At 39.6% G+C, this 14,927-nt stretch overlaps 1 protein-coding gene across 1 annotated transcript; it reads left to right on the forward strand.

Annotated features, from left to right (window-relative positions):
- Positions 1 to 8,306: 8,306 nt before the first annotated feature.
- LOC149265505 (uncharacterized) lies at positions 8,307 to 8,672 on the forward strand. The gene has a single exon (XM_089404371.1). The coding sequence runs from the start codon at positions 8,307 to 8,309 to the stop codon at positions 8,670 to 8,672; it is 366 nt and encodes a 121-aa protein (XP_089260497.1).
- Positions 8,673 to 14,927: the final 6,255 nt, after the last annotated feature.

The raw sequence follows: 14,927 nt of genomic DNA on the forward strand, positions 1-14,927 counted from the left end.
ATATTGGATCAGGATCATAATGGCTCATATTTATGTAATCTGATGGACTAGATCGGGTTGCTAACACTCATATTATCCTTTTATATGTATTGATCTGGTGATTAGGTGATTCAGAAGATTGATTGATTATGTGCTTCAATGATATTTATGGGTCCAGTATGAAAATTGGATGAAACGTGGCCTTTCAGATTATGTGTTGTGCTTCAGGTGTATCTAGTCTGAAAATGTATGAAACGTGGTACCCGGAGGAGAGAAGATTGTAGGTCGGCGCCTACGTACTAGTATCTTAGCTAGTACAAGAGCTACGGGGGTGGTAGCTCCCTTCCAGTAGCAGTTGAAAACTTTGGAGCATTGTAGCAGGTAGCAGCCTGCGTACTAGTAAATGTATCGGCTAGTACAAGAACTATGGGGGTTGTAGCTCTCTACAGGTAGAAGCCTGCGTACTGGTATAAGACTGCACCAGTACAGAAATATTGTAAAAGGATTTTCTTATTAAGAAGAAGATTGAGATGACTTGCAGCAGGTGGTTTTCTCCCACATTGGGTTTCCACCTTATATCATGGTGTTCATGTGTGTGGCTTATGTGTGATGATTTGTTCTATTTTACTGCACCTGTTTACTATTAATATGGTTGATAATGTTCTAATGCACTCATTAAGGATCAACTAACTGAATCATAAGAAGTTGTGGAAGTAGCATATATGAATCTGAATATGGAAATGAAAAAGTTTTATTGATGTGATAATACTGATTCACCCCCCCCCCCTCTCAGTATTATTTCCAACAATTGGTATCAGAGCAGGTCCTTTGGTAGAAGCTTGATCGCTTGAAGGAGATCCGTGGAACAATGGGAAAGAAGCTTAAGAAGAAAGCTCATAAGAAGAAGAAGACATCTCAGAAGAACTATGACAGTGGGAGAATCGATTGGGGATTAGGTATAAGAAGCTCTTCAGATTCAGATTCAGATTCGGAATCATTTCAGAATGAAGATGAACTATCAGGTATGAATTTGCTATCCTCTGATGTTCCAGCTATCTATCCATTTGGAAAAGATGGAAGTGATAACGAAACAACTGAATGTGCTCTTATGGGTGAGGAAGAAGGATATCAAATAGAAGCAGAATTTAACAGGCTGACAAACAAAATTAGTGAACAAGAAAGACTTCTGAACATAAAGAGTGGTGCCCTCAAAGAAGCTGTTACTAGACAAAAGGCTCAACGAAAGTTATTCAAGGAGAAATATCAAAAGTTGCAAGTTGAAGCAACATCTCTAAGAAATTAAGTCAATGAAAAGAACACAACCATCAAGAAACTCAGAGATAGATCCAGTTACTATGAAAGTCTAGAAGCCACGATCCGCTCTCTAAAGGAAGATCTTGAAGAATCAAAGAAGCAGAATAAAGATCTAGTCCAAGATATTGAAAAACAGGGAAACGAAGTTATCAGCTTAAAATCTCAACTAGAATGTGCCTTCAGAATTCGTCAAATGCAACAGGATCTGAATGAAGAATAAGAAAAGGAGATTCTCAAGCTAAAGTATCAGTTGGAAGAAGAAAGGAAAGCTGAAGAAGACATGAAGAAGCAATATCTAGAAAAAGAAGAACAACTTCAGGTTGAGGTAAATATCTTGAAAAGTAAATTAGAAGAAAAAGATAAGCTCTTACGTTTTCAAGATAGTACTAAAGTCTTGGATGATATTCTTAATAGTCAAAGATCTCCTGCTATCAAAACTGGTCTTGGCTTTCATGAATCTGTTGAAGGTGAATCTAGTTCACAAGGTGAGGCAAGGAACTCTAAAGAGAAATCTAAAATGATCAACAAGGAGATAAGAGAGATGAAAGGTCAATCTCATCATCAACCAAGGAAAGAAATTCTTCAAAGAAAATATTTTACTCCTCCTATGAATAATTTTGAATGTTATGTATGTCATAACCTTGGACATGTTGCAGCCAGATGTAGAAGAAGAAGGGTTCAAGATCATCGAACAAACAGATCATCTCAGTCAAGGTACTTTAATGGATATTGCTTTGCTTGCAATATGTTTGGTCACAAAGCTGCTAATTGCTACAAAAGGAATATGAAACATGTAAGATGTTATGCATGTAACAAGCTTGGACATATAGCAAAGGAATGCAGGAACAAAGCACGGACATCACACCAAAAGGATAAAACATCATCACACTTGAAGATATGGAAGAAAAAGGAAGTTCAGTCAGAAAGTGGCGGTACAACACATTATACAGACATAACAGAGGGAGCCGGAAGTGTAAAACTTCAATCTCCTCCGCAAGCTTGATAAAGGGAAGTTGCATATATACGCGAATTTGTTACTGCACAGTCGCGTATATGATTGTTTGAAGAAAGGCAGTGGGGACAGATTCAAGAAAAGGATCAGTTTTTCTCTAATTGATAATGGTTGCATTTTGCTAATGATGTGTGGATATGATGGTTAGAAGTATTTTGGTTCTAACTTGATATTGCTGATGTCTTGATACTTCTTATTAATATGCATGATCAGATCTGACAGATGGCACAGGTTTAGGGGGAGCATATGCTTTTAATGCATTGTTGGCATTATGGTTAATAGTCCTTGGTGATGATGCTTATATGGATAAATGATTCATCTTGCTATGGTATGGTTATGAGTTGTTCAGATGATTCTTGGGGTTACATAGTTGATATTTAGATCAGATTTGTGGTTGATCCTCTAATGGTGCTTACATGGTCATCTTCATAAGGATAAGGAGAAGTACATAGCTTGAATTCACATCTTCTTTACTTGATGATGAGTCACTCATATGTTGTTGTCGTCATATGCATAAAGATCATATATTACAGTTATGATGCAGGATTCCTATTGTTCTTGGCACATATATGGATGAGGATTGTTGGTTGGATACATGGATGATTATTCAAAGTTGCATTGTTGGAGACTTGATGATGATGAGTTCTTACCTATATGATGATAGGTTGTTTCGTACATATGTTGATTGATATTCCCAATTGATGATACTTGGTCCATGCAGATCTGGATGGCTATGGTGTTTCTCACATATGATAGAATGATTCTATATATACAGAATTCTGTTCAAAAGGATGAGTTGATACGGACATACCTTGATGATTCATGCACTAATACAAGTTGTTGGTGACAGATGCTATGGAGTAGATCATTCAGTGTCGTTGCTGATGTTTATCATGATCTTATTTAGGTGTTTGGTCTCTGTTATAAATGTCATGTATATCATTCGATGTAAAGGTCATATCAAGACTCATGATGTAATAGTGTGTCTCTATCTATTGTAGTCATTTGATGAAATATTTCAGTCATATCAAGGTCATGTAACGGCCTATTTTGGTTTCCCCACTATGCCTGGGATGAAGATGTAATGTATTTGGTTGTCATATTTCTGATGTATCCCAATTGGTTGGGTGATGGATGTATGTATTGAGTCTTTTGGTGATAGGAAGGTCTTTCATGATGTATAAGTCTTCGTTCTTCTTGAAGAACATCTTTTGCAGATCTTTCCTACAGTCAGGGGGAGCATGAACAGCACAATTCAGAAAGAGCAGAGCTTTCAGCATGTAGCGTGAACAGATTAGTACACCTTGGCATATACAAAGGGGGAGCTCATTCAGAGATTACAACAGGTACTCAGGGGGAGTATGAACAACGGAATGCCTTTCTAGGAAAGAGAATATCTTGGTTCGCCCTTTGCCCTTGATGTCAAAGGGGGAGAGTGATTTGGTATTGTTGCCATCAAGTCCAAAGGGGTAGATTGTTGGCATTATGATGCATGTGTTGTACTTGATGGCAAACATCTCATAGAAGTTCAACTCACTTATATATATCTAGATGAATCTACGGAAGAGATATCAGATGACAATTCTCAGTATGACAAGTCCAAAGGGGGAGATTGTTGGCATTATGAGACAAGTGTTGTCCTTGATGGCAAATCACACAAATGATAAATTATAGTGCAGCAAATTTATTTGATAAATTATAGTGTAACAAAGTTTCCTTCATGTAGAGAAAAGTTCACGCACTTTTATGCAGAGAAAAGTTTATTCCATGTAGAGAAAAGTTCATGCACTTTTATGCAGAGAAAAGTTTATTCCATGTAGATAAAAGTTCATGCACTTTTATGCAGAGAAAATTTTATTCCATGTAGAGAAAAGTTCACGCACTTTTATGCAGAGAAAATTTTATTCCATGTAGAGAAAAGTTCACGCACTTTTATGCAGAGAAAAGTTTATTTCATGTAGAGAAAAGTTCACGCACTTTTATGCAGAGAAGAGTTTATTTCATGTAGAGAAATGTTCACGCACTTTCATGCAGAGAAAAGTTCCCTTCATGCAAGAGAAAAGTTCACGCACTTTCATGGTTGGCTCATGGTATTAGTCCGACAGTTTTTGATCCTATGGTTTTGGTCCATGGTATTGCATCCAAAAGTTTTGATCTCACGCACTTTCATGGTTGGTTCATGGTATTATTCCGACAGTTTTTGATCCTATGGTTTTGGTCCGTGGTATTGCATCCAAAATTGTTGATCCCAAGTATTGGGTCCGTGGTATTGTGTTATTATGGTTTTGGACCGTGGTATTGTGAAAGGACTAAGGCTATAAAAGAGGAAGGAGATCATTTGGCAAAGCATCATCTGAATTATTGAATATCTAGATCTGGAATACTGTGATTGGGTTATGGTGCAGATCTGGATCTGAGCTAAAGAGGGATCTCACCAGTTGATGGAGAACAAGATCTAAGGACAGATCGAGGTCAAATGGTTTGAAATGGACTATCTCTATATAGTTGATTATGCTTATTCTAGATCTGTATATTGACGCTTGTAATGATCTGAACTGGGTATAACTTGAGTTTGAAATCGCTGCAAGTCATGTTTGAATATTTATAGATCTGTACGCGGGTTGGCTTTGGTGTAAGTGCGTATGTATGCAGGTTTGGTTCATTGTAGTAGCGTATACAATTTGAGCTATGATATTTGAAGTCACAGATGGTTCTGGTTGTTGATGGGTTCTGGTGATAGTTTAAAGCTGTCAGTATTCTGCATATCCTGTTTGGTTGATTGTGTTTAGCTTCAGTATTGATGGATGAGAACTAATATTGGATCAGGATCATAATGGCTCATATTTATGTAATCTGATGGACTAGATCGGGTTGCTAACACTCATATTATCCTTGTATATGTATTTATCTGGTGATTGGGTGATTCAGAAGATTGATTGATTATGTGCTTCAATGATATTTATGGGTCCAGTATGAAAATTGGATGAAACGTGGCCTTTCAGATTATGTGTTGTGCTTCAGGTGTATCTAGTCTGAAAATGTATGAAACGTGGTACCTGGAGGAGAGAAGATTGTAGGCCGGCGCCTACGTACTAGTATCTTAGCTAGTACAAGAGCTACGGGGGTGGTAGCTCCCTTCCAGTAGCAGTTGAAAACTTTGGAGAATTGTAGCAGGTAGCAGCCTGCGTACTAGTAAATGGATCGGCTAGTACAAGAACTATGGGGGTTGTAGCTCTCTGCAGGTAGAAGCCTGCGTACTGGTATAAGACTGCACCAGTACAGAAATATTGTAAAAGGATTTTCTTATTAAGAAGAAGATTGAGATGACTTGCAGCAGGTGGTTTTCTCCCACATTGGGTTTCCACCTTATATCATGGTGTTCATGTGTGTGGCTTATGTGTGATGATTTGTTCTATTTTACTGCACCTGTTTACTGTTAATATGGTGTATAATGTTCTAATAAACTCATTAAGGATCAACTAACTGAATCATAAGAAATTGTGGAAGTAGCATATATGAATCTGAATATGGAAATGAAAAAGTTTTATTGATGTGATAATACTGATTCACCCCCCCTCTCAGTATTATTTCCAACAAAGCAGAACAAGCAAATCTACCTTTCTCTAAATATTGCGATTTATAAATAAAAACCAAGAGGTGTTTTAGACCCTACCTTAAGTCCAACGATAGTTTGTGGTAGCCATGCTTCGACCGTCCGAATGAGTTTCCTTTTAAGAACCTTCAAACACAAACAAGCACACATCAAATAACACCTGCATAGCCAATATAATAAATCATATTCATCATGGTGATCAAAGAATCCATGAAATAAACCATAGAAGACAGCTTATTGAGAAAAATAAACTTGATTGTATTAACTTTGAACAAAGAAGAACTTTACAACCTTTGGTGCCTTGATGTTGTACAATCTCCTCCCAGGGTCCAAGCAAGAATCTCCTCTACTTTGACAAGCTTCACACTCTTCCCAATGAGATCAAAAGGTATGTAATCTCTCCTATCAAGCTCAATTAGGAAGTCTAAATTCCAATAGCATTTACCCTCAAAAATATTCAGCTTTCAACCTCCTTGTTAACCAGTCCAATGCCTCATTTTATAGTGCAGAGGAAAGAAGTTACAAGTCCACCTATGAAGGGATAGAGTCCTCCTTCAAAGGGATAATCTCCTCACATCAAGGGGTTAGCTCCTTTAGGTATGGATGCATGAACCTCAAAGGAGCAAACTTGCCACCTCAAGATTCGCTCTAGAAGCTTCCAGAAATAACCCAAAGTGAGTTTTTTAAGAATATACTTCGCCTTTTTGACTTTTACAGTGGTCCGCACCCATTACACAGAAACAGAGCGGGCGGGTCCGCAGGGGAAATGACCAGTGGGTGCGGGACCGCAGGTAATGCTAAGAGAAAGTGTGGAACCAGAGTTTTATAGATTTTTAAGGGCTTTCTCTCATTTTTCAAGGCTTGACATGAAGAGCTGTGGTTTAATACTTGCAAAGGAGGAAAGTATGAGTGGTGATAGACTCACACTGATTGCAGAATGTCATGGTGACAATATTTTGTGCAACAGATTTCCCCTAAAGTGCGAAGTCTGTAATAGATGAGGATTTCATTTGTCATCTAAGAAGAGTGAAGTACTTTATCATTTCAAAGATCATCCTGTGGATGCCCTGGTTGGAACCTGTAAAAACATTCAATACAAAATATATATATGTGATCATATCATTGTTGAGGTAGGCATTCCCATACTCAGATCAAAACTAACTAGAAAACTAACTAAACTGCTCTGATATAGGAATGATCTTGTAATACATCACAAGTATAGACATATGTAGACACAGTATGGGTGCAGCCATCTGTTTATGAATATTCCACTGTATAATGAATAACAAAATTCCTCGCAGCCTGGATGGTGGAAACTAGATCCAGGGTCTTGATTTCTGCTTCCCGAACTAGTACGATTCTATCCATGTGAATGAATGTGTCGAAGTCGAACATGGTAGAAACCACTTGATTACCAGTCAATGATGTAAACTGTTAACAAGTGTGAGAGAAACCACCAGTAATGTCAATGGCTCTCAAAGTACTCAGTACAATCCATGAAATGTGAATAGATGAGTTGATGTCGAACATGTCACGGAATCCTTTGATCGAAGGTCAATGATGCAACCTGTCGTCGAAGGCGAGAAACCTGCCATTGAGGCATGCAGATTCCAAGGTACTGATGATTTCTAGATCATCTTTCTAGATAATGAGCTGAAGTTGATAGAAAGCAATCCGTCGTAGGCAAGCCCACAACATGAAATCATAGATCAAGTTTGAAGAAATATGTTTGCAAGGACTAACTCAGGGATGGTCAAGATGGATGACAGATATTTTACAGATGAATGGTTTATTTGCACTGAACTTTTGAACACATAACGACATTGCAGATGGTTTGGTGACAATTGACCCAAAGATAATACCCAGAAATCGGCTGAAGACTTTCAATATGGTTTGATTAACTGTTAAGCAAAGGATTTCCCAACCCAGGTGAACAAAAATTTTCGTGTTCAAGAGTGGCTGAATGCTTTTTTGAGACACAAAGTATAACAAACAGGTTCATTTTTCTCTCTTTTCCCCCACCATTTCTGGCAAGTACCTCTTTATTTTTTGCAATCTTGAGGAGGATAACATTTGCTTTGTTATAAGCTCATCCTTCGGATGAGTCCAACTTAGTTTAAAATTCGAACCCTAAGAAGGAGTGGTCCATTCCTGTTTGAAATTGAACGGGTCCTTTACTGTTAAATTTTAACGAGTCCAATCAGCCACTCCCAAAATCTATCTCCCCAGATCAAAACCAAGCAGAACGGACACAATTGGAAACTCAGGGGGGACAAAGACGAAGTAAATAATTGGATCAGAGCCCAGAATCGTCCCATACTCCTCTTTGATGGAGCATCAAAGAGCAACCCCGGGAAAGCAGGCGCGGGTGGAATAATTAAAGACCAGATGGGGAACACAGTAAGCAGCTACGAATGGGGTCTCGGGCAAGCAACCAACAATGAAGCGGAAGCCTACAGCTTACTTTTAGGTGCAACAATTCTTCACAGACTTGGTCTACAGGATGCCTTAATCCTCGGGGACTCAGCTATAATAATCGCAGCCATGAACACAGGAAAGGATTTTTGCAAAGCCACCCTCAACCGCATCAAGGCAAGGATAAATGACACCCTCAGCCACTTGGGAAAAACCACCTTAAAGCACGTGTTAAGGGAACATAACGCAGAAGCGGATAACCTTGCAAACAATGCGGTCAATCGCAAGCAGGGACAGGTCAGAGACAACACCAGAATATATGAAAGACCCATCCCATAAGGACGGCAGCTGCCAGACTGACCACAGGGCAAAGTTCATCAGGAAAAGTCAGAAATATGACATCAAACTTGGTCCACACACCCGCGCTCATAAAATCCTCACCAAAATGCCGGCGTCTCCCTCCCCTCAAGACCCCAGAGCCTCCCCTCCTCGTGACAATCCCATGCTTCCTCTGGGCAAACATCCTCTCAACTCCATTGATATGCGCCCCCTAAATCTGCTGCCCGATTTCCCCTCTGCAAACTATCGGAAATATCTTGTCCACCATCATTATGAAGGCCCTCTCCCTTGCTCTTATATTCCCCCTTCTACTCCTCCTTTTCACCAGCATATCGAGAAGCAGTTCAGGCGAGAAGTTCTCACTGAGCCCTGTAGACCCCGAGGAAGCAAGAAGCGGCTCCTCGCTCCGGTTCAATTAGCAAGCAGTCAGCAAGACAACAGGCAGGACATTACAAGCACCTCGACTCTCCACGAAGCTATCAGGTATAACAAAAGCTATTCGCAAGGTTATTTTCTGTTAACCAGTGTGTACGCAGTCATGGCAGAGGGACAGCAGCCGGAAGCTCGGGGAAGAGCAGGCCCCCGTGAGAACCCTCTCGACCGAGTCATGGAAAACGACTCTTGCGACCTGTGCAAAGACCATTGCTTTCTGATCGCCCGTTTCATGAAGCATCATAATGACCTGCGTGAAGACTTCATCGCTGATAGCCGATCCAAGCGTAAGAAATTGGAGAAACATAAGAAGGAAATAGAGAGCCTCAAGGACAGATGTGAGCACCTAGAGGAGGCACTCAAGCACATACAGTCCATCACAGCGAGTATGCAAGCAGACGCCTCCACCAAGGAAAGCCAAAAGGAACAGCAGCAAGAAGATCACATGGAGGAAACCGTCAATCAATTCTGGTGTTAATCTCATGACCTGTAAAATCTGCCTATTAGATGGCATTTTTGTAAGGCAGTATAGCAGATATCTTTTTCAGTATTTCTTCCTCAAGTTAATCTTTCAGACTTCAAGGGCTGCGTCCCAGCTTAGTTTCTCCTCTCTCACTTTTCTTCCAGCATATCATGTATCTTCTTCTGCTCTTTGCAGTTTTTTATAATACATAAGTACTCGATCTTGTTAAAAAAAAAAAAAAATTAACGAGTCCAGTATAGGAGAAACTCGGTGTTTTTCAATTTTAGGGAGTCAGAAGAAAAACTTAAGAAAACTCCATGGTTGTCCTTTTTCGTAAATTTGTGTCTCCCAAACCCGCAAAAGTATAAAATAATACTTGAGAGAACCGCTTGACCATTACGATCAAGGAGTACTTTTCATAATTAGTGTCTTCGATCCGAAAAAGTAAAAAAGCGATCAAGGACACGTCGTTTTATAACCAATATCGAACTTGAAACGACAAAAGCCCGGCAATCTTTTCATGTTTATACGGTCAGAAAAGAGCTGTAAGTGGACTGTCTTTTTAATTCCATTTTAACGAGCTTAAAAAGAAAAACTCGGCAATCTTTTCATATTTTACGAGTCAGAAAAGAGCTTGAAGAGGACTCTAATGATTTTTTTATTTTATTTTTTGTTGAAAATGTTCAATTTCTCCTGAAAAAATCTAGTATTCTGCACAAAAACTCAAACATTACTCATACCTGTTTAAAATAAATAAAAATGCATCAAAAATTTACCTCTTTAAAGTGAAAAATAAACAAATTAAAAATTCATTTATTCAAAAAAGCTTATAAAAAGGGCTTTTGTAAATTCATTTTTACCGTTTGACTTCAGAGTGAGAAAAGAGAGCTTTTGGGTAAGAAGCTTCCTATGAATATTGCGGAAAATTCGTCTGTTGGAATCGAAAACCGTCACCTCCAAGTAATCCACATCACTTTAATCTTACATTTCAACCGTTTGAATTTTGTTTTTAGTCTTCCTTTTTTATTTTTAAGAGAAAAATTAGTTTAAAAGACCGCTCGCAGGGGTCCGCAGGCGCAACATGCGAAACCTGTGGACCCCGACTTTTTCCTACAGAGGAAAGAGCCAGGGGCCTGCACCTGCTGCTTGGGAAGAGTGTGGACCTACGCACTGTCCCTAACTGGAGAGTGCGACCCCACGACATAGGTTTTACAACTTCAATTTTTTCAATTTCCGCCCAAAAACTTTGAGCTAAAATGTTCTAATCTGCCTTTTTACAATGTAGGATATACACAATGCTCAGTTGGCGAGAACGAGAGCACAAAGATGTGGACCTTTCCGCAATTAATCATCAACCCTCCATAGATGCACTAAGGGCATGCGGGCTATTTAAATTCTGGGCCATACCTGGCATGAAGTCCCAAGTAGACTTTTTGCAGTGGCTGGTGGACAAATGGAATATACAGGACTAGTGTTTCATTATTGGTGGCCACCGGCTTGAAATGGAGCCAGAGGACATTTACTTCTTGACTGGTTTGCCCAAGAGAGGTGAACGATTAACTCTATTCGGGACTAGGCCAGGTGGCCAGTCTGTCGATAGTCTCCGACTAGAGTTTTGTAATGACCAAACAAAGGACAAAGGGATTGATATCAAAACCATCTCCCGTCCTGAACTCAAAGTGATTGCATTTACTATCACCAGACTCTACGAAAGCGCAGCACTGCATGTAGCCACCGGATCCCAAATGCGAATGGCAGTAGACTGTTATCGAGGCACCATCTTCAACTGGTGCGAAGCTGTGTTGGCAAATGTAAAAGGCCAACTGACTAGAGCAAAGAACAGACAACTAAAAAACTTTGGATATGGTTTCTTAGTTGTGAGCTTTGGTCTAGAGAGGGTCCCGATGTTGGTCCCACAACATCTTTCTGTTGGAGCTGGACTTCCCCGAGAGCCCAAGCTGATGCGTTGGGTTGCAGTTATGGCCCGTCATCCTGAGGAGGGTTCAGAGGTTGTTCGTTGGTTGGAGAACCAACTTTTCGCGATTCAGAATTTTCCTTATGCTAGGATGGATTATTGTGGTGACCCAGACATGACTCTTCCATAAGGAGAGCAGTGGGATGAATCAGGTAAAATCATTCTCAACATTTTCTAAGTTTTAATTTTATTTTATTTTTGTTTTTAAATCGTCCAAAACTGATAGTAAAATGTTTCAAATGCAGATGTGGGTCCACGACGACCAGCCACTCTCCGGCCCTATGAGAGGAGACACCCAGCTGCAGCAGTACCGGCCCCACGGGACGAATCTACAAAGACCCTGACCGAATGGGAAAACCATCTAGAGCGTTTGACAACAAATATTCCAGAGACTATCATAGATGACATTCCTCTTAGGTTACAGCGCTATGTGATTGGGGTCCTAGGACCTTTCAGGAGGTTCCTTTGTAGGGTGGCCCGAGCAGTGGTTTCTTATCGTGATCATCACCAGTGATAGGATGATTGCCTTTTGTAGACTCATATGACATTTTTGCTTTTTGTACTATCATTTTTGTTGATCATAAGGTGTTTTTCAACCTATGATCGAAGACTATGTATATTTGACACACTTCTATGCTATGCTATATCACTATTACTGGCTATCTTGTAAAACATGTTATGGAATGTTTTTAAATTTACTGTTTGATTATTGCAAATGTCTACTTAACATTCGAGAAGCAATTGCATCTGCTAATGTATTTAAATATCTTGGAATATGTTGATATTCAATATAGTCAAATTCACATTCCAAGAGACGAACTCTCAAAAATAATCTTAACAACACTGGATTTCTAATGGCATAAACTCTATTAAGTTGCAATACAACGAGTTCAGAATCTAACCTCACAATCAAACTCTGAATCCAAAATGAGATGGATTCAGATAATAACTCAATCACTGCATTATACTCTGCAATGTTGTTCGTTGTTTGACTGAGGGTTACCCCATGCATAGATACCAACTCATCAGAGGGTGAATAGATAACCCAAGCTGCGGAAGAAATGTTCCATGTATTACAACAAGCACCATCAGCGAAACCAATGTATGTTTGAAGAGACGTCGACATTTGCAATATCAAGAGTAAAATCAAGATAAGCAGGAATAATGATAAAAACACTCTCTAAACTAAGCACACTTTTCTAATCTAAAACACACCAGCTAGAAAGAAAACTAATCTAACTTAAAATCTCCACACCCAGATTTAAGCATAATATCCCTTCAGATAAATACCATTTCTGGGTTTACCCAAAGAGACACCGTCAAAATCTACCAATTCATAGGCCCCTTTCACCATCTTTCGCTTAACAATAAAAGGACCATGCCACATAGGTACAAATTTTCCAGCCCCTAGCTTATGGTTTTCTTGATCATATAGTAAGACTAGGTCTCCTTCCGAAAAATTATGAGGTGTAACATTTCGATCGTATTGAGATTTAATTCGTTTGGCATGAGTTTCGATTACTAGTGCAGCATCACGTCGATTCTCATCTAGCTGAGCTAAGTACAATAAATGTTTCTCCTCTTCGGAAGTGGCTGGAAGTAATTCTATGGCTATTTGCAATGACGAGATTTCGCATTCAATGGGTAACACAGCTTCCAAACCGTAAACCAGTTGGAAAGGAGTGAAACTAGTTGATGTTTTTACTGAGGTTCGATACGCCCAAAGCGCTGAAAATAACATGTTATGCCAATTCGACCTATGAATACCAATGATTCGTCGGATCATAATGACTAGAACTTTGTTGATGGCTTCAACCAGACCATTAGCATGTGGGTAATATGGAGTAGAACTATCGTGACGCAAGCCAAGTTGATCTGTTAGTTCAGTCATCATGATGTTTCGAAAATGATGCCCATGATCAGTGATAATCACTTGTGGAACACCGAATCTAGTAATTATATGATTGAAAACGAAAATTGCAGCAGTTTTGTCGTTTGCCGAAAATGTAGGCATCGCCTCGGCCCACTTGGTAAAATAATCTACCGCAAGAATGATATATGCATGCCCCCCGGCCGAGTGAGGGATACATGTAATAAATTCAATACCCTACTTTGAAAATGGACCGACGGAAATTATAGGGTGGAGAGGAGCAGGTGGAGCACGCATCTTTCGATCAAAAATTTGACAATTGTGGCATTTTCGGACCACGTAAATACAATCTTTAAATAAAGACGGCTAGAAATAGCCAGCGCGCAATATCTTTTGGGCTATGGCATACCCAGACATATGACCGCCACACACTCCAGAGTGACAGTCATTTAAAACCTTTTCAGCTTCTTCATGAGTTAAACAACGTCAGAAAACAGAATCTGCCCCACGACGATAGAGTGTATCTCCAATAATCTTGTATTGTTGGGATTGGAAACATATTTTCTGTCGCTGAGATCGTGAAATTTCAGGCCAAAAAGATTGGGTTTGGAGATAAACAATGATATCTCCATACCATGGATCAAGAGTGCTGATAAGAAACAAGGATTCGTCTGCAATGGGCTCTTTCGCCACAGTTTTAGTATCAGCACGCGGGAAGTCACACATCAACTCCGCAAAAACTAAAGATTTCTTTGACTTGGACTTTTCAAATTCCAAGTCAAATTCCTGCAGGATGACAATCCATTTGGAATACTTTCCCCCCTAGCAATTGTTTGGTCAAAATATAGATCATAGGGTTACAGTCAGAAATTACGGTAGTTTTGCGTAGTAAGATGTAATGATGAAATCTTTGGACAGCTTGAACAGCTGCCAAGGCCAATTTCTCCACATGTGAATATTTAAGCTCAGTCGAATTCAAAGTTCGACTAAGATAGTAAATCACATGTTCACTACCGAATTCATCTTCCTGAACTAACACCATCCCGATGGTGGAATGAGAAGCGGCGAGGTACAAGAAGTAATCCTAGTTGTAGTTGGGAGGATGCAATAACGGTGCATGGGTCAATGCGTGTTTAAGTGCATCAAAAGATTTGTTAGCTATCTCATCCCAAAAGAATGGAGTATTCTATTTCAACAACCTGGTAAAACCCTTTGTTATCTCGGCGTAGTTAGGAATGAATCGACGTAAAAAGTTTGCTTTCCCTTGCAAACTTTGGAGTTGGCGAAGAGTCGAAGGAGGAGGCAATTTGACAATAGCTTCAACCTTCGAGGGATCGACACAAATGCCGGCTTTCAAAACAACAAATCCCAGTAAACGACCCATTTCTATATAGAAAACACATTTGTGTGGATTTAACCTAATTCGATAATGCCTACATCTCATAAAGATTGCTCGTAAATGAGTGAGATGATCGGCTCTACGTAATGAATGGGCAGGTAAATCATCGAGATAAG

Source organism: Pinus tabuliformis, chromosome 6 (genome assembly GCF_031772625.1).
Source record: "Pinus tabuliformis cultivar Carrire ecotype Pingquan chromosome 6, CPIR1, whole genome shotgun sequence".
Taxonomy (NCBI): Eukaryota; Viridiplantae; Streptophyta; class Pinopsida; order Pinales; family Pinaceae; genus Pinus; species Pinus tabuliformis.

What these genes read in the sequence shown, in the direction of transcription:
- LOC149265505 (XM_089404371.1), top strand. Translation starts at nt 8,307, where the DNA reads ATGGGGAACACAGTAAGCAGCTACGAATGGGGTCTCGGGCAAGCAACC.